Source organism: Athene noctua, chromosome 11, assembly GCF_965140245.1.
Source record: "Athene noctua chromosome 11, bAthNoc1.hap1.1, whole genome shotgun sequence".
NCBI lineage: Eukaryota > Metazoa > Chordata > Aves > Strigiformes > Strigidae > Athene > Athene noctua.
The window spans coordinates 11,935,570-11,955,764 of record NC_134047.1 but is presented as its reverse complement, the minus strand read 5'-3'; the positions used below and the strand labels follow the sequence as shown (position 1 = coordinate 11,955,764).

At 37.3% G+C, this 20,195-nt stretch overlaps 1 protein-coding gene across 1 annotated transcript; it reads left to right on the top strand.

Annotated features, from left to right (window-relative positions):
* Positions 1-3,789: 3,789 nt before the first annotated feature.
* Positions 3,790-18,162, top strand: LOC141964613 (homeobox protein CDX-1-like). Its single transcript, XM_074915222.1, has 3 exons — positions 3,790-4,222; positions 14,087-14,232; positions 17,908-18,162. The coding sequence occupies exons 1-3, from the start codon at positions 3,790-3,792 to the stop codon at positions 18,160-18,162; spliced, it is 834 nt and encodes a 277-aa protein (XP_074771323.1).
* The last annotated feature ends 2,033 nt before the right edge of the window (positions 18,163-20,195 follow it).

The window sequence follows — 20,195 nt, the reverse complement described above, 5'->3', positions numbered from 1 at the left end:
CTATTTAGTTCAGAATCTACCCTTTTTCTTTGCTACATTACAGTCAAGCAAAGATGAGAAGGGTAGTAAAGGTTGAGAATACTATAATCTTCAAATTATAGTTATAGGGAAAACATAATCAGGAAAGAAAGACAGATTCCTGCTTTGTTACTCCAAGCTTCTGCTCTGGAGGGACAGAGCCACTCAGCCACTATCATTCCAGCACGTCAAACCGTAATGCACTAAGCCAAAATGTTTGCAGAAAGCTTTAGTCAGAACAGCAAAATGAAATTCAGAATTGTCAGTGCAGGATTAGCAGCAAAATAACATCAGAAGTAAAAGTTGAGTTCTAACTTTCACCAAGAGGTAGAGTAAGTGTTCAAAATTCAAAACATATTGGCATTTTTCTTTAATATGGGCTAAAATCCTGAACCAAAACTCCTCTCAGTTTGAAATCTACAATTTAGTTGCAAATTCTGAACTTTGCTGTATGTAGTATCAATGCACACAAAAATGTTGGGCATCTGATGTGCCACTAGCTACCTACTGAATGCCTTTGTCAACTGTGATTATTTTTACATATGAATGCACTGTGTTAGTACATCCTAACAGATTTTAAGTTTTATTCATCAAAATACTTAGCTCCAAATACTGTACACATATAGTACTATGTACAAACACTTTAACAACTGACTGGAGAAACTTCGGATTTTTTTCCAGAAGAAGCTATGACTGAAGAATGGCATTTTTATAAAGGATTGGGTATACATATAGACTGATCTCCCCGAGATGACACCTGTTGCTAATACATATTCTTGCTAGAAAGTATGAAAAGCAATTCAAATCCAAATTCCTTTATACTTTGTGTTTGAGAAAACATTTAGTTTTAAACGAACTACATCAGCATGTGATTATTCACATACTCCCAGCAGTCATAAAACACTTAAGTCTAAAGACTGTGGTTCAACTAATAGGTTAGATTCAAATTATACTAATGACAAAAACTTGGACTAACTGGAAACAGAATACAGCTTGCTGAAATCAGACCAACTTAGGGTACTTGAGAATCCAAAGGAAGCAGTTTCCTGCTTAGTGGTCACAGCATGTGGCCCAAGGAGTAAAGTATTGTCAGTTTAACAATCTTATATTGTAAAGTACTTTCTTTAAGCAGTATGGAACAAGAAAAACAGTCTCCTTCCATGTTGTTATATACACATATTAGTTGAAAGCATCAAAAGGCATTTTTACATCATAATGACTCAATCATAAAATTTTCTCATAAACATGAATAAACACTATTTTACTATTTTCAGTAGCTTCATGAACCAAATTATACCATTATGAAAAAAGTGATCAAAATATTTCTCATGTAACCATGCTGCAGTAGGATTGAGAATGAATGCACGACTATAGTCTGGTGTATCCAACATTCCTGAACACTGAAGAATGGCAGATCAAGATCCAAACTATGCAGTGAGGTCAGCCCTTCCACAGAGTTTTGTGCTATTGGTATATTAGGTAGCTAAGGCCTGCAGGAGAAGTTTTGTTGAATGAACGTAATTAGAACATTTTCCAAACAGCTGGAGGGCTACAACTAATGCTACTGTAAATGAGCAAATAGTGCTTCTTCCTCTCACTGATTTATTGGTACACCTGCATTCAGGAGAGGTATAGAAATGCTTAAAAGGGTGAGTCTTCAACAGTTTTGAAGAGGAGGAAAGGAAACTGAAATCAAGTTACAACAAAAAGCCATAAAGAATCTTTCTTTGTAACTATTTCAATACAGTCTGAACTCGAAAGCTACCAAGCAATCACACTGCTCTATAAACGACTGAGAAAGGGAGTGAAACACTGTAGTTAAAAAAAGAAAAAAAAGGTGTATATATAGATAATGCTACATTTAAATCCCATTCCATTGGTCTAGAGACACCTAATTTGTAATTAGACAAATATGATTTATTTTGCTGATACAGGAGAATTAAGCTGTTCAGATACATGATTATTAACTTCCCTAGATTTGAGGAGTCTATACCAGCAGGTATACTTGGCCATTTTGAATGGCTGGCTGTCACAGATGTGTAAATTGCAACTGAATAACCTCACATACGCAAGCAGAAGAAACAGTTTGACAACTTCCCCCCCACTAACGATTTTTAAAATACCTTTAAATACCAGCAAAACATTATCCTCCAAAAGCTCACAAGAAGCAAGGAGTAAATGAGCACAAGTTTTACCCAAGTGCACAGTAGAAATGTCTTAACAAATCCTCAAAAAAGGTAGCCTGTGTTTTTTCACCTCACTCTGAAATGAACAGTCAAAAAAAGTTTTTTCCACAACTACAGCCATAACCCATCTTGTGACTGCAGACTAAGGACACCATTCTCTCACAAAAGGGAACAACCGTGTTGTCAGGTGTGCAAAGTGACTCTTTACACCTGAGAACCAGGAGGAAGAACCTGTAAGTCTAAATGGTGTTAAAGTGCAAAAGACTCTCATGGAAAAAATACACCTCTGAACAAAGAAAAAGCTCATTATACTTTGCACCTGTTTAAGAAAAATACTTTTAACAAGTTGGTTCATTAATAAAGGTGCAATTAAGTATCACATCATTAAAGGAACAGGAATGAAAACAGTAAATTCTCATTAAGAGACAATGCTAAGGTATCCATCTCATTTAAAAAAAAAAAAAAAAAAAAAAGAAAGAAATCAACACTTGCTCTCCTCATTCCTGGTTACAGATAATCTCACAGGAGTTGGTTACTTACAAACATAGGATTGCTCCTGAAAGTTAGGAAATTGCTTTTTTGAGTTAAAAAGCTAGAATTTGTTACCATATTTCTAAGAAAAGTTGTTACTTATTGTGAACAAGCACAGCAATGAGAACAGAAAAACCTTTAGGGAAAACTACCACTCATTTCAATATCATAAGCATAGGGAAAGTGACAAATTTTGCATTCTCTCAATAACAGATTCTCTTTCTGTTAACATTGTAAGGTAGAACAGAGAAACTTCAATCAGTGGCAAGCAGCCAGCTCATGAATAGGCTTGCTAACATCAACAAGACTATTCGTATGAACAAATGCTCAAAATGACTATGAGACTTCTTGTATACCCTTTGTAATGTTAAAATCAGCAGGATTACTGTGGTTTCTGAGTGCTCTCCCACATGGACTAAGAGCTGAAGTCAAGAAGAGTGTTCATGTGAGAAACTATGTAAGAGCTGCAGTTAAAGACTGAACTGGTCCTTTGTTTTCAGTTTTAAAAAATAATATAGCACATTCTAACAAAAGAAGTACTGGACTAACAGATATCAGGCTTTAACTATAACCTAGTGCCTGAAGTTAGATTCTGACATATATTGCTCAAGAAAAATACTACTTCTACTGCCTGAACAGTTATTGGTTAACTATGTATGCAACTCTGCTTGAAGACTACAAGATTTCAAACTACATTCAAAAAGTATAGAACCGGGATGGTAATACATAAAGGATCTGTGAGAAAGGAAGCACTAGAACTAGCAGCAAGGTGGGGTTGCCTGCATGGTCAGCCCTTCATTTGAATGCAAATGTAATTTTGGGGCAGGCAGTTATCTGTGACATCAGGCAGGACCTTAGTAAACTGTTACCACCAGCACCTGGTAAAACCATTGTTAATCATGTGTAGTAAAGGGACATCAGGGCTAGCATGAGTCATTTATAGAGCCAGTCAGGGCTAGAAAAGAGAGAGAAAGAAAGAGGAGGGGAAGAGAGATCAAACAAACACTGTGAGGAGCAGGATGTCCCAGCAAGACAAAGCCAGGCTGTGAGCATCATGTATGTGAGTTATCTTTTGGATAAAGAAACCAGCATGTATCCAGGATCTGCAAGGTGCAGCAGCAACAACCTGCCAGTGCAAAACTTTGTGTCTACTCCACCCTATTCAGATTACATGGGATATCATCCTGTGCCAACTCTGGACACCCATGGACAGCCTGCAGGAACATGGGGATCGCCCTATGGCCCACAGAGGGAGGACTGGAACGCTTACGGCCCAGGACCTTCCAGCACTGTTGCTGCTGCACAGATCAATGGCTCGTCTCCTGGACAGGTCTCCTACAGTTCTGCTGATTACAGCTCCCTCCATCCTGCTGGATCTGGGGGGTTACCTCCTGTAGATACAATTAATACACAGCAAATCTCTCCCAACAGCCAAAGGCACAGCTCTTACGAATGGATGAGGAAAACGGTGCAATCTACTTCTACAGGTATGAGGGCACTGAGGTTTTATGCCAAGAAGAAATTCTACTTTTTTTTTTTCATTGTTGGGGTTTTTTTTTGCCATCTTCCCTGCTTAGAGGGAAGCATGCAGTTTAACAAAGAAAGATCCTAACTGCTAGCAGTTAAATGTTGGTTCGATTATTGGATGCTGGTTTTGATCAGCTGACCACATCTTATTTTTCCTTCTTGATCTTTAATGCTGAGCCAAGTGAAAAGCAATGTCCTTTGACAGCGAAGTATTTGCACTTCAGATATGGTAAAAACATTTGTGATATCAAATAATTGCTTTTAATAGGAGTCCTATAGATTGGAATGAAGCAGCATGTCTGCAGAAAGAAATTGTGATCAAAGTATCATATTTCTCCACTACCTATACTGTGCTTATTTTCCTCATGTTTTAGAGTACATACGAAAATTTCAAGTAAAATATATACAGTAGGGGGTTGGAAATAAGGTTTTGTATTAGAAACAACCTCTGTAAACCTTAGAACACTGAAATGAAATGAGATCTGAAAGATCAAACAATGAGTCAATGCTTTAAAAACAGGAATGATAAGGAAAGGCTCGCTTCACTTTGTAGTAGTAGCTCTCAGAATATGCAGGAATATAAAGATTCATGGTAACAAAATCAGTTAATACAACAACAGATCAGTCTCTGATGCATAATAGTTGAGGAGTACAAAACAATTCTTCAATCATATTTAACCTGTAAAAATAAGTCATGAAGCATGAGGAAAAGGTTCTGTTTGATTGCAGTTAAGAACAATAGAAAAAAATATATTGAGCATCCTTAAAACAAAAATCTGTACCTTGTATGAATAGAAAAAAAATTATGAAACAAGAAAGTGAAGAAGGAAAAGAAAGAGGAAAAACTGCCTGAAAAGAAGAGAGGCACAATCTGCTATATAAAAGTATCTGATCCTCTGAGGTGCTGAGCAGCTTTCACATGCATGGAGATCAGTAGAAATTAAGGATGCTCAATACCCCCCCTAAAGAGATGCTCACAGTATTTCAATATTACATCCCAGGAAGGTTCCCTTCCTTTCAGCCCTTCCTCCCACCCCAGCTCTGTTCCACACATGCCTATAAATAACAGTTTTCAAAGAAAGTACTGAATCAGTCTCCAATAGAAAAGTAATTACTTAAAACATTTAGAAAAATGAAAGCAACTACATAGAAAAATTGTCTGTATTAAAATAATGCATCTAATTAATATAGGCAGATGGAGTCATCTTCATTCCTGCTGAACACAACTTTAGTTCATAGAGAGTCCATAGAAGTCAACAGGACAATCAGAGTAGGTTGTTACTCTGTGTGAATAAGAATTTTGCCCCCCCCCCCCCCAAAAAAGTTTGTATTTTAAAAATCATATTTATTCTTCACTGTATACTATCTAAGAAAAAACAAAAGGGCCAGTCTTGAAAAAACTTACATCTTACATTTGAGTAGACCTTATGAAGGCAGTGAAATTCCTCACAAACTATATTAATTTACAGATGGCAGAATACTTGCTCAAAAAATCACTACATCTCATGTCTTCTTTACCTACCTGCCTTTAGCTCCTGTGAACCTAAATTGCAGCCTCTCTGACTGAAAGACCTGATGAGATTTGTCTGTGCTGTCCCTTTTATAGGGGGGACACTGTGAGACAGATAGATATAATAGACAATACCACATTCTAAGTGCCTGCATAAGAAGCATGCTTAGGGCTTTCTAACTTTCCAAATTTCAAGCCTGCAAGGATCAGAGTATTCACAGGTGTTGGGAGTCTCTCCATTCTGGAATGGTCCAAGAAGACATTAAGCATCTTCATCTCAAGGATATCTTAAGAAATCAGCATGTCATAGGATCATCTCCTCCCAAATGCCCATAGTCCAGTGTAAGGCCCTTGGAAGTTAGTGGGAATTTATCTATTCATTTAATAGGTACTGTCTTGTGCTTTAGGGAAATATCCAGATAAGTAATCATCCTGCTGATTCTTCCTCTCTTATTTTTATTGCTAGGCCAGGAATATTCAGTGCCAATAGCTCTGTTTCATTGGAAGTGGTTCCTTTTTCTTCACTCACTCCTTTTCCTCTGTTTAAAAGCAAGGGAACTTTTGGTTTTCCTCGTTTCCCCAAAAATAAAATAATTTTCTAAGATTTACCCTAACAGCAATGTCAGATCTAGCAAAGCACTTAGGTGAGTTTGGTTCTGAGCATGCAAGTGTTCCAAGTGACTTCAAATGCATGACTAGGCTAACTGCAAGTACCAATCCTGTTTTGGTGGGTCATGATCAAAATCCTCAGCATTTTCTTACATGGAAACCATTGCTTTTTACATCTTTAAAGCTGTATGCATACATTGAGCAATACCCTTCTGTCTCTCTGCAAAACCTTTAAGAATTTCAGTAGAGGTTTTGTATAGGCAAGAGTGAAGGAATCACACCTATTATTTATTAGCTTTCCTTGTTCTCCATTAAATAGATATGAGCCACTATTCTTAAAGATGGAAAAACTGAGGCTCAGACTCACCTGGATTGATCAGGATAGAAAATAGACAAATTAATTTTATTCTTTGTTCATTACTTGTTGCAAAATGCTAGTTACCAATAATATTCTCTCACTATGGAAACAATAATTATTAAGGCAGGTGGGTTTTGCAAGATATACTTGAAGATACTTGCAAGAAATGTTCCTGTAGTCTTATCTATTTAAGATCAGGAGAGATTCTTTCCAAAGGTTTACTTACATTGAGTAGTCTGATTTGTAACAGCTACAGAAACAAGGCCCAGAATCAATGACATCTCCATCTCCAGAGATTTCACGGTCAGCTTCTATTATAGGTGTTCTGTGGCCTCATGACCTGACAAATGACAAACAAAACACTTTATTGAAATTTCTACCACTGCCTCATGCCCTACAGGTGTTTTGATACTCTGCTATGTACACAATTAACCTGGAACAAAAGAAGAAATTATTTCAAGTAACTTCAAAAACAACATCCAACATAAACCCATGTCTTCAACTAGTGTAATGTGAAGTTTATGAGGTTGTGCTATTTGAAGCCACTGGAAGATCTCAGTAATTAATGTGAGACCATCATATATTGGTTTAGTGTTATTGGAATGCATTTCCCACAGAAAAGACCTACTAAGGCCTTCATCCATCATTCTCTCTCTGGTTGAAGGTTAACTGAATGTCTCTCCCTGCAGCTTTGGACCTGGAGAGAGTTGGGGCCTGATAGTAAATACAGTGCACATAGGATCCAATGCATAGTCACTGCATTCTTGAGGGTGTTCAGGATACAGAAGAAAGCAAATGTATTTTGACTTGGAACTTGAAAGGGGAAACACTGACTACTTAGTATTTTCAGCCAGGAACACTGATTAAAAAAGACACTCTCTAACCCTTGTACTGCTCCGGTCCCCTCTCCTAAACCCACACTTCAAAAGGGTAAGCAAAGCCAAGACAACTAGCAATTGTAACAGAGAACAGAGGATTGAGGTGGCAATTCCACACATATACTAAGGATAGTTACAGGCAAATTCTTTGATGGAAAGTAAAATAAACCCACCATAGAGCAAGTTACAAATCTCCTGTTGATTTCAATATTTTTATGGAGATATGCAGTCACTCAGACAGGAGTAGACTTTACTTTTTGCTTTCATGAGAAAACAACATACATCTGTGGTAAAACTCTGCCCAAAACAATGAGTTTGAACAGTTAACTGGTAGTTCTAGCAGCAATGAGAATTTGCTCACAAAACTGAAAGTACATCTTAAAATCTGCACTTACGTTAGCATAAAACAAGGAGGGAACGGGTAAACTATGAAGAGAGACTCTTCCAATAGATGACAATTCTTTTATCATTCTTGTTCAATAATAATTTACTCTGAAGACATAAAGACAGTTTTTCTGATACTGACAATAACAGGTGTTGATAGCATCATTACCAAATGTACTGTAAATGTATAACATCAAGTCTCTGAAGGAAAAAGTTATATTCCCTCAAATCTAAAGAAGATAAACAAGCCTCTTAACAAGCTATTCCTGCAAAATGTTGAATGCCTAAAAAACATACAACACTTGGAAAAAATCACTTGCTTTTTAGTCTATACAGTCATTGGCAATGGGATTTCCCCTGATCTTACCATTTAGAAATCCACCTACTTGTCTGGCAGAAGGACCCAACCTGCAGACAAAATCTATATAGGGCAGTCTGTCCAATCATTGTTTAAAGGTGAAAAAAAGGACTCTGCCTTGGATTCAGTTACTTCTGTATGACAAAGATGAAAAGTTTACACTATCAAAGTGAAGGACAGAATTTGGCCAGTACGTTTTATTACAGAATAGCAGAACATATACAAAATTGAAAACATTACCATTTTAAATCAAAGTCAACAGAACAGAAGGGAAAATTCTTCAAGTCTTTTGAAAGGTTGCAATTCTATGATCCTATTCTGTTCTTTTCAGCATGAGTCATCTGAACATGTGTAACAAGAACAAATGATCAAGACCTAGTAGAAAGTACAAACATGGAATTTCACCATGTTTCACAAACCTTTATGCATCCAACTCTGCAATAATGAATAGTCCTACTCATCACACCAAGACTTCTGGCAGGAATATTATTACTCACTTTATACAGGATTGGATCCATGTAACATTTTCTAATACAATGGCAGTGTGTGTTCTGTGGTGGGTTTTTTTTTAATTTAACTTTACAGAACATCATGTGCATCACAATGCCCATCTTTAAGACTTATTTAAAATTACTTTTTCTTCACAACTTCAATTAAATCAGTGAAATTACACTAGGGAGAATTTGCCCCTTTCTTTTTCTACACTTTAAAAGTGTATTTCAAGCTAGTCCCCAAACAAAACTCTGATGCCTGATTTCTGGCAGTCCATATTTTTATATGGTCAAAAACTAACTACTAATCTCTCTCTTAATACTAAATTAACATAAAGATGCAGATTTGAACTGAGCATATCTTCAGGCCAGAAAGCTGTTACACATTTCAAGCTGACTTAAGCTAACTTTCAATCATCAAGTACAGATCTTAACTTCCTCTGAAACAATGTCAGACTATGGAATCCATATTACAATGCTTTGTAAGTAATCCAACACTATTTTATACTATGACATCTTCTGTCTAAATTAGGTGGCTTCTGGACTTTATGAACGATGCCAGTTTCAGTAGATGAAGAATATTCCTTAAAAGTTAAGAGAGGAGGTACTGAAAAAGGGGCCAGGGCTAGTTCTAATGCTAATTTATTTTGCTTTGTAAACTAGTTGTGAGGTCTGATAGTGGAGGGTTTTTTTTCCTTTCCTGGGCTACATTGTCTGAGGTTTTGAGGCCTATCTGTCATATTGAGGCAGCAGACCCTTTTAACACTTCACTTTGCTTTGATATGCAGTCTTGTCTCTTCCTTCTCCTTCTTTTCTTCAGGAGTTATATTGCCGGAAAGGGTGATGATTTTCACAGCAAATAAAGAGGCCTTCTCCTAGCTTTATTGTCTTCAGAAGAAATACTCTGTGAATTTTATGACCAATGGGAAAGCCGTTCCCTTCCCCCAACTCAAAACGCGGCCCGTCACAAAAATTGCTAGAGTGGGTGTGATGGAACAGGATTGTTAAACTGTATCTCATAAAACGTTTTCTAAATGTGAAATGCCTTATTTCTTGTTACTCCAAAGCCACTCTTCAATAATCACTACTTGCAAGGGGTTTTGACAAAACTTGCTGTTCTTAAATAGCCTATTAAAACCAGGAAATCCACTCCCCCAACAAAGAGGCAGTCATACTGAAAAGGTAGTTGCTTCAAAGCTCTTTTGGTTCATTTTTCTTTCACACAACTACTAATAACCTCTTCAACCACTTGCAATTCCGTAGCATAACTGTCCATGATAGAACATATTTCCAATAAAATTGATACTATATTGCTGATTAAAATTATAAACTGTCACTAACAATAGATTAATTAAGATTGTGGAAACTTAAATGTTGGTAATTTCATTCGCCTAAGTGAGTAAAATATGCAGGATTTGACTAAAGAATGGGATTAAAATATTAACTTCTATCATTGCATCATTAAATTCTGCCATTATCTCCTAAAGAAGTCTGAGAAGTAAAGAACATCCTTCTGCTGTCTCTCCGGTGAATGCATTAGTCCTACCTCAAATTTTACTCAGGGAATACTTCTCCTTCAAATAAAGTTCATCACTGTAAACAAAACCAGCAGAAGGTCTGCAAGATTTGTCTCAGAGTGGATCTTTTCCATCTAACAGATGGAATTCAGAGGCTAAGGTCCCAAACTGTTTAGCCATAGGTTTTGTTGCTGCTGTTTGTTAACTTTGGCAAATAAAAGAAAAGTGTACTTTGCCTTTGAAAGGAAATGCCATATGCAGACTAATTCCAACCCAGCATCCAACAAAGGCATTAGGAAGACTCTCACTGACATCAATGAGAGTCTGGGTAAAGGCCAAACAGACTAAAACATGACTCTGCCAGAACTAAAAGGATCCTCTCAGAAGACCCTGGCAGATCTCAGCTCCCATTGTCTGTTGTCTCTCACAGTGGGTATTACTCTATGCAAAAAATCAAATTATTAAAGTCAAGATTTATATCACAGATCATAGAGAAATTTTCTCAGATAGCTGTTGACTTTTAGGAAGGAAATGTTCTCCTTTTGCTTTTCTACTTTTTAAATTATTCCCTTAAAGAAAGAAATTAGATGTGAAAGCTTCCAATCTTCCTTCAAAAAGAAATAAGGTATTATCATTCCTCCTAAAACCAAACTGAAAGCTAGTCATATGAAAAGATTTTATTAGAGAAAGTGCTGTTTTCCACATACATTTAACTTCTTCAGTTTAAAAAGAAAAAACCCCAACCCTCTCCTACTCAGATAATAAGGGTTTAAGCTCTTAAAACCAGAAACTGGAAGGTTTATCTCAAAGTTTACCACCTTGTTTTGGCAATAGAAGAACATTTGATATTTGTCTATGGCTTCTGAATGAGAACAGAGTTCAAGATAAGATCACCTTGTTGCTCTGTTGTGTACTCCATCTTAACAATACAAAGGAGACTAAGGAAGCATTTTAAACATTTTGTCCCATAGAATGACCCCAAATTCTCATTTAAAGAGGAAAAAAATCTAAACAAACCACCAGCTAGAGAGATCAAAAGTTTAAAAATATCAAGTGAGACATTAAAGCACCACAGGTGACCATATGTTAAACAAACAATTTACACTTCGAATGAATGAAAACAAATGTCCTAGTAGTTATGTGGACTGAGCTGAATAACTGCTGTTCTTTAAAGACTCTAAAATTCTTACCATAATGTTGCAAAATTAACAGCACTTTTCACTTGATTATCAGTGTAAACGTAATTGGGCTAATTCTGCTTTCACTACAGTTTCACAATGACAGAAATGCTACTGAAATGAGAATGTCCTGTATATGTACCCGAGCCAAGCACAGCACAGAAGAACCTTCACAAGGAAGATAACAGATTTATACCAAAGTGGTTTTGTCTGCATGGATTGAGCAGCGTAAGGAAGAAACACAACCATGCACACACCTATTTTCCCTATTGAAATATTCCAAGTAAACAGGCTGATGGCCTCAAGACAGTCGGAAAATGCCCGTAGCGTTGTAAACTTGATGCATAATTTTTTCTGAGGGTTTAACACCATGAAGCATGGAAGCTAAAGGACCAAATTCTGATGTAGACCTTGTTCTACAAGGCTGGGAACAGTCCTTCAGAAACCCTATCACATAGGGCAAACCAGTTATTAACAAGAACCAGAGGTGTAACAACATTTGTTTACAGCATTGCACTGACCAGGACTTCCAGTGCTAAACAACTCTGTATCTAGGATCTATATGAATAGTACAAAAAGGATCAATCATAGCCTGAAGAACACACTAATACAAACAATACTTTGGTGAGCCCAAAATTCTTACAGGTAGCAAAGTACTATCAAATGCTGGAAGAGAAAAAAAGTGATACAGCTCTTGAGCAATTACCGTACAGTGTATACAGCAAATGGAAGGCAATGTTAACTTCAAATATGTTCCACTATTAAAACAAAGAGGTACCACATCTCCCTCCACAGACTGGGGAAAAAACATTAACTCATGAAACCAAATTATGAATTAAGGGGTAAAGTACTTCAAGATTCTGCTTTAGTTCTGTACCCTGAATTCTGATTTTTGGGTGCTACTTAAACTTCAAAAGCAAGGGGAGTTGGAAGGAGGGGCTGGAAAGACATCAGGCCTTTGACACCACTGATACATGAAACCTCCAGTATTCTCTCCTGCAGGGGGGGGAAGCTGGTTTCTATGGGCGGTGTGCTGTGGAGACTGAAATTTTACCAACTCAATGCCTGAAAATCTACTTCAGTCCTCTCTATTCAAAATTAACTGCTCTTATTAGGAGTGCAAATATTATGAGTTTGGGGAACCTGTTTTTTGAAGAGTTCTGTAAGAAAATATGAGCTGTTGTATGAAGCTAAGCTACATCTGCAGCAATAGCAGACTGTTACATGCAGCAAGCCACAATACACCTCAAGTTTTATGCATCAAGAGAACCTGAATCTAAGGGGGCTGTTCTACTATAGTAATCACTAAGGACACAAAGATTCATAACCCACAGTACCACAGTGGAATGCACTGCAAAAAAAATACCCACTAAAAATACATACCCTGTCCCAGACAATTTACAGTCTAAATATATACATCTGAAGAATATAGACAGACAAAGCAGCACAAAAAAATGGCAAGACTAGTTAGCGAACATGCTAACACTAGTCTTAACACAATGATACAATCTTTCAAAAATGTAGGAAGACCTTAGGCTAGGGCTCAGGGGCCTTCATTTTGAGCAGGTGTTGATCTCCCATATATTCATTGCCTAATATGAACATTAACAACACAGGAATGGTGGATAAGAAAGGAAGTATCAGTAGCCTTTCCCATTCTCAATTTTCTTTCACTACTGCCAATACATTCTGTCCTCAGAAATTATCCTGAATGGAATCCATAAAATTTCAGCTCCTTGCATCTGTGTTCACTGACTCATGTCATTTGCCATTACCTTTTAACGACCCGGATACTGCTGGGCCATGTCTGCTTCAGACAGCTGTACCTACAGCTGAAAGGATGCAGCAGTGCTGCTTGCAAAAGAACAGATGCTGTAGTTCTACCATTGTTCAGTGTCCTTTGTAAAGTACTATTGCTTTCCTTTTCTCTTTATTATTAACTGTCACCTGAAAATCTATGTTACTATTCCCTGGGCTATTATCAACTAGCGGATAGACTGTGCCAGACTTGAAGGAAAAACACAACCTCCACATTGCAGTAACAATCACAGTATTGTGTTAATTTTTCTAGCAACAAGAAGTGAGGAACTTTGGAAGCTCTCAGTATTTTCTGTGCAGTAAAATATCACTCACAATTCCCCTCTGAAGCAGGTAGCAGTGTATCAGCTTTAGGGACAGAGAAACAAGACCAATTCAACACCAGGCAGGAAGCTTGCATCAGAGTTGGGAACAGAACCCAGGTTTCCTGGCTCCTTGGTCTTAACAAGGTGGTCTTCCCTTTCCCAAGTGATAACACAAGGGTGATAAAGAATATGAGAAGCAGCTTATCGTCTATTTGCTAAGGAGCAAACCCAAAATCTGACGGTATGAACCTCTTGTGTTGTAAATCAAGACTGAGTCAAGGGAGTTGCTCTGGGTAAGTGCATAGAGAATCAGGCCTAAAATACCCACAAACATATTTTCAAATGTAAAGCCAGATATTTTGTGTTACTACAGTTAAAAAATTCTAGCTTGAAGCAATGTGTTCTTCTTTCAAAACAGGTAAAACAAGAACAAGAGAGAAGTACCGAGTGGTTTACACAGATCATCAGAGATTAGAATTAGAGAAGGAATTTCATTACAACAGATACATTACAATCAGGAGGAAGTCTGAACTTGCTGCAAACCTAAGACTTTCCGAGAGACAGGTAGAGTATGGATCACCCATTCAGGATTTCCTTTGAATTTATTATTGCTGATGAGGAGACAACCATACTGGTTAAGAACACAAAAATGCTAATGCCTCCAATAACCAACCAATGCAATTGGGTTCCCTTTGTAGGAACTCAAACCGTCCAGCTGAATGGCCTGACAGCCTTGTTTGCACTCAGTTCTAAATATCCCATCAGCACCACTTCAGCTCTCATCGGGGAGCTGCACAACACGGGAAAAGCAAACATCAGTCTTACATGCAGTCCTGTTCTGAGAAATGAGAGTTTAAAAATATCAATAAAATCCTGCCTGGATTTCTCTCAGTTTTACTGGAGTAGTGGTATCAGGGAGAAATTTTTGCTGAAATGTCTAAAGCAGAAGTCCTTGATTCTGCTGAAGTCAATGGGAATTCTATAACTGATTTCAACAAGGTCAGTCTTAGCAGAGGATGGAAGTGATGAGCTCAAGTATGTTCAGGATATTTGAAGGTATTTGTTCCTTTGGCTGCCTTTTACATACTTGCTACTCCTTTCTCCTGCCCTTATTTCCTCTCACCCCCTTCAAATTCCACTTCTATACCTACAACATAAATCAAAACACAATCCTTTCTGGTCAGAAGATTTATACAATTTGCTCTGGAACCACTCTGTGCTGTGTTTTACAATCATGCAATTGTAATGCCTGTGCCACCCCCTCCCAAAGCAAAGCAGGTACATGGCCTCTGGCTCTCAAGCACTTCAGCTGGTTCATGCAAACCACGGAGATAAGATGCTGAGCTAGATCTCCCACAGAGACACTCACAACATTGGCTGGGCATATGTTCGGTCCCATTTTACTTGGGAGTTTCTTGATGCAGTACTAAATAAGCAGCGAAACAGAAAATTAAAAGCTTTACTGAAGGATCTCTCAGAATAAATTTCAGGACACAATATGCTCATTCACTGCCTCTTCTATTTGCAAACTATCACAGAACCGTTTTCTCAGTCAGTTATTATTCAGCATAATTCATTGAAGATTAAGACTGATTCACCATTTTTTTATGGACTTTACTGAGCAGGGATAGTCCACCTAGTTGTAGCACTGTTCATCAAACTTGTCTTACACAGCACATGCTGAAAGAGCTTACAAAAATAGAAAAGTGAATACCCATTTTGCAAATATTTCTCAATCTGCTGCTGAATACGAGTACTTAATTACTGAAAACTAAAATTATTTCAACCAGGTATAAAAAATACAGTCTTTTTGCTGGCTGTTAAAACCTTAATAACTTGACTTTATTACGCTGAATTTAAAAATTATGACCCTGCTTCTGTAAGCAACCAATAATACTTCCTTGAAACTTCCTCGTTCAGTGATAACCCAATAAAACATTTTGTTACTGTATTTGAAGTGGTGATACAAAAAAGACACGATACATTTCTTTGACATATATTGGGGAAACATGGCAATAGTTTTTGCAGTATTTGCTCTTAATCATCATCATCAATATATGTCATGAATGAAATTAATTCCAGTGCATAAAGCCTACATCTCTGAAGTCACTTTTGAAAATGTAAGATTAAGAGAGAAATACCTGATCTATACTCCCACTACTACCCTTTCATACAAATTAAACCAGCCCATGGTATGAATATGACTGAACACACACTGTCCTATCTCAAGTTCCACTGCACTTAGCCTGAAGCCTGATTTTCTGGAAAAGCTTTATTCCTGGCTATGCCAAAAGCCCATGAAGGAGACTAGAAGGAATATCTCAAGACAAAAGGAGCAAGAACAATTGTATAAACAAATAAAGAAAGATGTAAAATCTAATGAAAAAAAGAAAAAAGGCAAAGCAAAGCATTGCTAATATAGGAAGGATAACAGAAATAAAGGAGATTACAAGAACAAGAAAGAGAAAAAATTAAACTTCAAGGGAAAAGTAACCTGCACAACACCTGAATGGTGGGAAAGAAAAATACTGAAAGGAAAGAGGGCAATGGGTAAAAACCAAGTCAGACAGATGCAACTGACCATGGTAGCTTTTATCTAACATTACAGATCTGTATTTACTTGTAGTTATTTGATAACTGACATATGATCTCAAAGTGCCTATTAAAATTCTCTCTGGATCACTGCTGCAGATCTGTATCCCTAGTTTAGTAACAAGCCAGAACAAAAGTCAAAGGCAAGTGAGAACACTGAAACCAGAGGATAACACCGAAATAGATGTTAGTTTGGTTTTTTAGACTGTTTCATCTTTTCATGCATTTTGGCAAGTGCATGGGTGAAACTAGATTACCTCAGCACAATCAGAATGCAAGAGATCTGAGAGTATTTGAGACTGATTTAATGGAACATAATTTGGTAGTGAAATGATATTCCAGAAAGTAAGACAACAAAATGAATTGCCAAACATCTCAGATGATAGCCTGGGACTTAAGAGACCTAGTTCAAATTTTCAGCAAGCTTTGTATGTAGGATTTCACCAGTGTGTTTCTTTTAAAACACAACCTAGTAGCCACAGATGATAGCACCTCTTACTGTTTTCTCTCCTTTCTGGTCATCATTCTCCTTCCCTTTCTAGCTTCTAGCAAAGGACAACTAAACAAATCAGTATTTCTCAGCAAAACATTGATTTTAGTTTGGGTTATAGAAAATGGTGACAAAAGTGTTTTCTCTGCCATCTGAACACCAACAAGAAAACACAACATATCTGAATGAGGTAGTTTGACTTATTACACTGAGTAGGCATAATACAGAGCCACTTCCAAGGATAAATAGCTGGCATGCACTACTTTAAATCCAACATTGGGTATTACATCCAAAGATATTTCAGTTGCCATAGAACATTCACCCTTTCACACCTGAACAAGTCCTGCTGTTTCAATTGATCAATACTCATCAACTTCAACTCAGGTTCTCACTTGTTCTATCCTAATCAAAAAACATATACTCTTCAATAGTTGCTTCATTTCTTCCCAAAGATGACTGCATTTCTGTGACAAAGCAATGCCTACGGTGTAAAGCAGTGGACTGTGTGGGAAGCAGCAGCAGATTCAGGGTCCATCTATGCATGCAATAAAAGGCACTTAGCAATTAAGGCACTGCTTATACAATATTTTGAAGTAACATTGTGTACCAAGAGTAGTGCCCTGGTGAAATTTTGTTCAGAAGTGTATTTCCACTGGCGCTAACTACTTAATGTGCAGCATACAAACAGGAAAGCTTTTGTGCCTCATTTTATAGACCAGTAACATGTTTTGACTTGCTCTGACTAGGGCATATTGTTTTCAATGTAAAGATATTCTCAGATTCTTTTAGCCATTGCTAGGACACAGGAGATTCTGTTCTGTTATATTTTGGTTTTTTTTAAAAAAAAATCCCATTCCATAAACAAATATCTCCTAAAAATAAAAATAAAAGTAACACTGAAAAAACTCTTTTTTATCATTTATTATCAATATTAACATTATTATTCATCAATATTATTTATTTAAATATTTTATTACCAAATAGGAAATATTACCTGTATGAAAAACAAGTAAACATCTCTGTTGTCTCAGCTTGCCATTGCCTTTCTCACTGGTCCTTATGCAATTGATTTTACCTATGACTCTTGACTGTATACATAAAGGACCCCATTACACTCTCTTAGCAACTGAAAAAAACTTTCCTCTGCTCCTCTGCAGGTGAAAATCTGGTTCCAGAATCGCAGAGCCAAAGAAAGAAAATTAATGAAGAAGAAAATGACTCATTTTGATGGCAGCAATCTTGGCTCTATGCAGAGTGACTCTGGCTCAGTGAGCCCGATGCCAGTTCCTGACCAACAGACTCATTCGGAAATGCCCAGTTCTTTGTTCCCACCTCCACCTCCTCCACCTCCACTTCCCATGAATGGTTTGCAGCACAACGGGAACCTGCAGCAGGTAGTAGCCTCTCAGTGAGGCTGCCTGAAGAGCTACTGCATAACGAACACTATAAACTACCAGTACATGGAGCACTACAGTATGAAAGAGAGAGGACAGCTGTAGCTGTTTTGCAGGAGTCCCCAGCATGACACAGTTTTGTGCATATAAGCTTCAAGTACAGTAAACCAGGAGCCACTTGCCAGGTCTGCAGGATAGCACGAGTTTCCAAGGGCAATGGAAGTGCTGTGTGCCAGGAGTCCTAGTTGCAGGGAACCTCTGCAAGAGGATGCCATGCTGACTCTGTGCCACAAGGCAAGCATCCATCCAGCCATGCAGCAGGTGGGTAGGCACTGAGAGGGAAGAGAGCCAAGGACCAGATACGGCCACTTGTTACAGTACACTGCAGACAAAAAAAAGCACAAAATGGGCCACAGGCAATACAACATTGCTGGAGCAGTAACGGCAGCTGTACGCAAGTGCTCTGTCTGTCCCTCACCCCTAGGTAAAGGGTATATTACTTCTCCTTTGATCTCCACACAGGTTCCATGTACTGATCTATCTCTCATGGACTTTACGCATGGATCTTTATAAATTAAAACCTGGCTTACATGTTTTGACCCACTTGATGGAAAGCCTGGGTCATGGTGGTTGCACTCACTACATAAGGGCAAAGGTCAGGGATGAGCTTTGGAATTTTTTTGGTTTTGACAGGTTATGATTTCCAATGCTCCATACACTGGTATTAACATGCACTCTTTTATTTTACCATAAATGTCTCAAAAGCATTCTGGAATTGAGAATCTTGGCCCAAGTTATTTTTTGATAGAAGAAAAATCATGTCAGACTCATTTGGTATCTTAAAAGAAAGGGCAAAGGGAGGGAAATCCTTTTTAAAAGTGTAGGTATTTTTAAAAATTACTACATTTCATGAAACAGCATAGCCTATGGATAAAGATGCAATAATTGCATTCAACTAATTTTAAATTTGGTCCAGTTTTCAGAGCTATTGTGACACTAAAAAAATCTGAGAAGCTAATTTAATAGAAGACAAAGCAAACAAATATTTCATTTAAATATAAGCTCTCAGCATTTTTTAAGTGGGTCTCAATTGCCAAAGTGTTGATTCCTTCCATACTAAGCAGAATTTGGTAGGTAAATCAGTACTTGAGAATAATCCAGATACTTACTTCCTAAAAGATAACTAACAATTGCATGTGCATAATCTGTCCGTGAAGGGAAAATTTTTAAAGCACGCAAGTGTTTGGGAATTTATACCCTCATTGTCAAAAACAATTTAGAAATCTAGGATGCCTATCCTCACTAATTTTCATCAAGGTGTCCTAAATATCTCTGTCACTGTTGCAAATAAGACTTAGGGGCATTAAGTCATTTAGGCACTACATTCTTGTTTTTTTTCCTTAATTATAACAAATAGTACTATTAGGTCATCAAAATGTTGGTAATGTAAAATTACTTTGTATATAAAGAACTTTAAAATAAATGACTTTTTTCATAATCATTTTCCAATGTGGTATCAGCTACTGTAGCAAGTGAACTTGCAGATTTTCATTAGTCTGTTACTGAACTGTAATATCAAATTTAAAAGCAGGGTGATGGCAAAAAAGCTTAAACAAGTAGAGGAGAATGGTAAGACCAGGATGGTTCAGGGAGCTGGTAGTTTTCACTGTTTCTTAATTTTATTTATAATTTCATGGTTGTGAGAAGGACTCTTACTAAATAAGGGTAAAATTTCAACTTTAAATAGACACATATCTACATTGTAAAATGTCCACTCTTTCCTTTCACAATGCTGCTGCATTTGCTGGCAGCAGCAGTTTGAAGCTTGGCATAGGTAATACAAATGAGATGAAGAAACTGCAATTTGAAGTGCAGTAACAGAAAGAGTCCTACTGATTTCCACATATTATGAAAAGCGGAACATGACAAACAGCACATGAGCATAAAAGTGATTTATCATCCATATTGACGAGCAAATCAAAACACTGGTCTCCCAAAAGAAATATCTATTGGATACGTCCAAAAGAGGAATCCACTGGAAATACAGAGAA

Coding starts and splice junctions, on each gene's coding strand:
- LOC141964613 (XM_074915222.1), top strand. CDS start 3,790: ATGTATGTGAGTTATCTTTTGGATAAAGAAACCAGCATGTATCCAGGA. Junction 4,223..14,086: donor GGTGCAATCTACTTCTACAG/GTATGAGGGCAC, acceptor CTTTCAAAACAG/GTAAAACAAGAACAAGAGAG. Junction 14,233..17,907: donor TAAGACTTTCCGAGAGACAG/GTAGAGTATGGA, acceptor GCTCCTCTGCAG/GTGAAAATCTGGTTCCAGAA.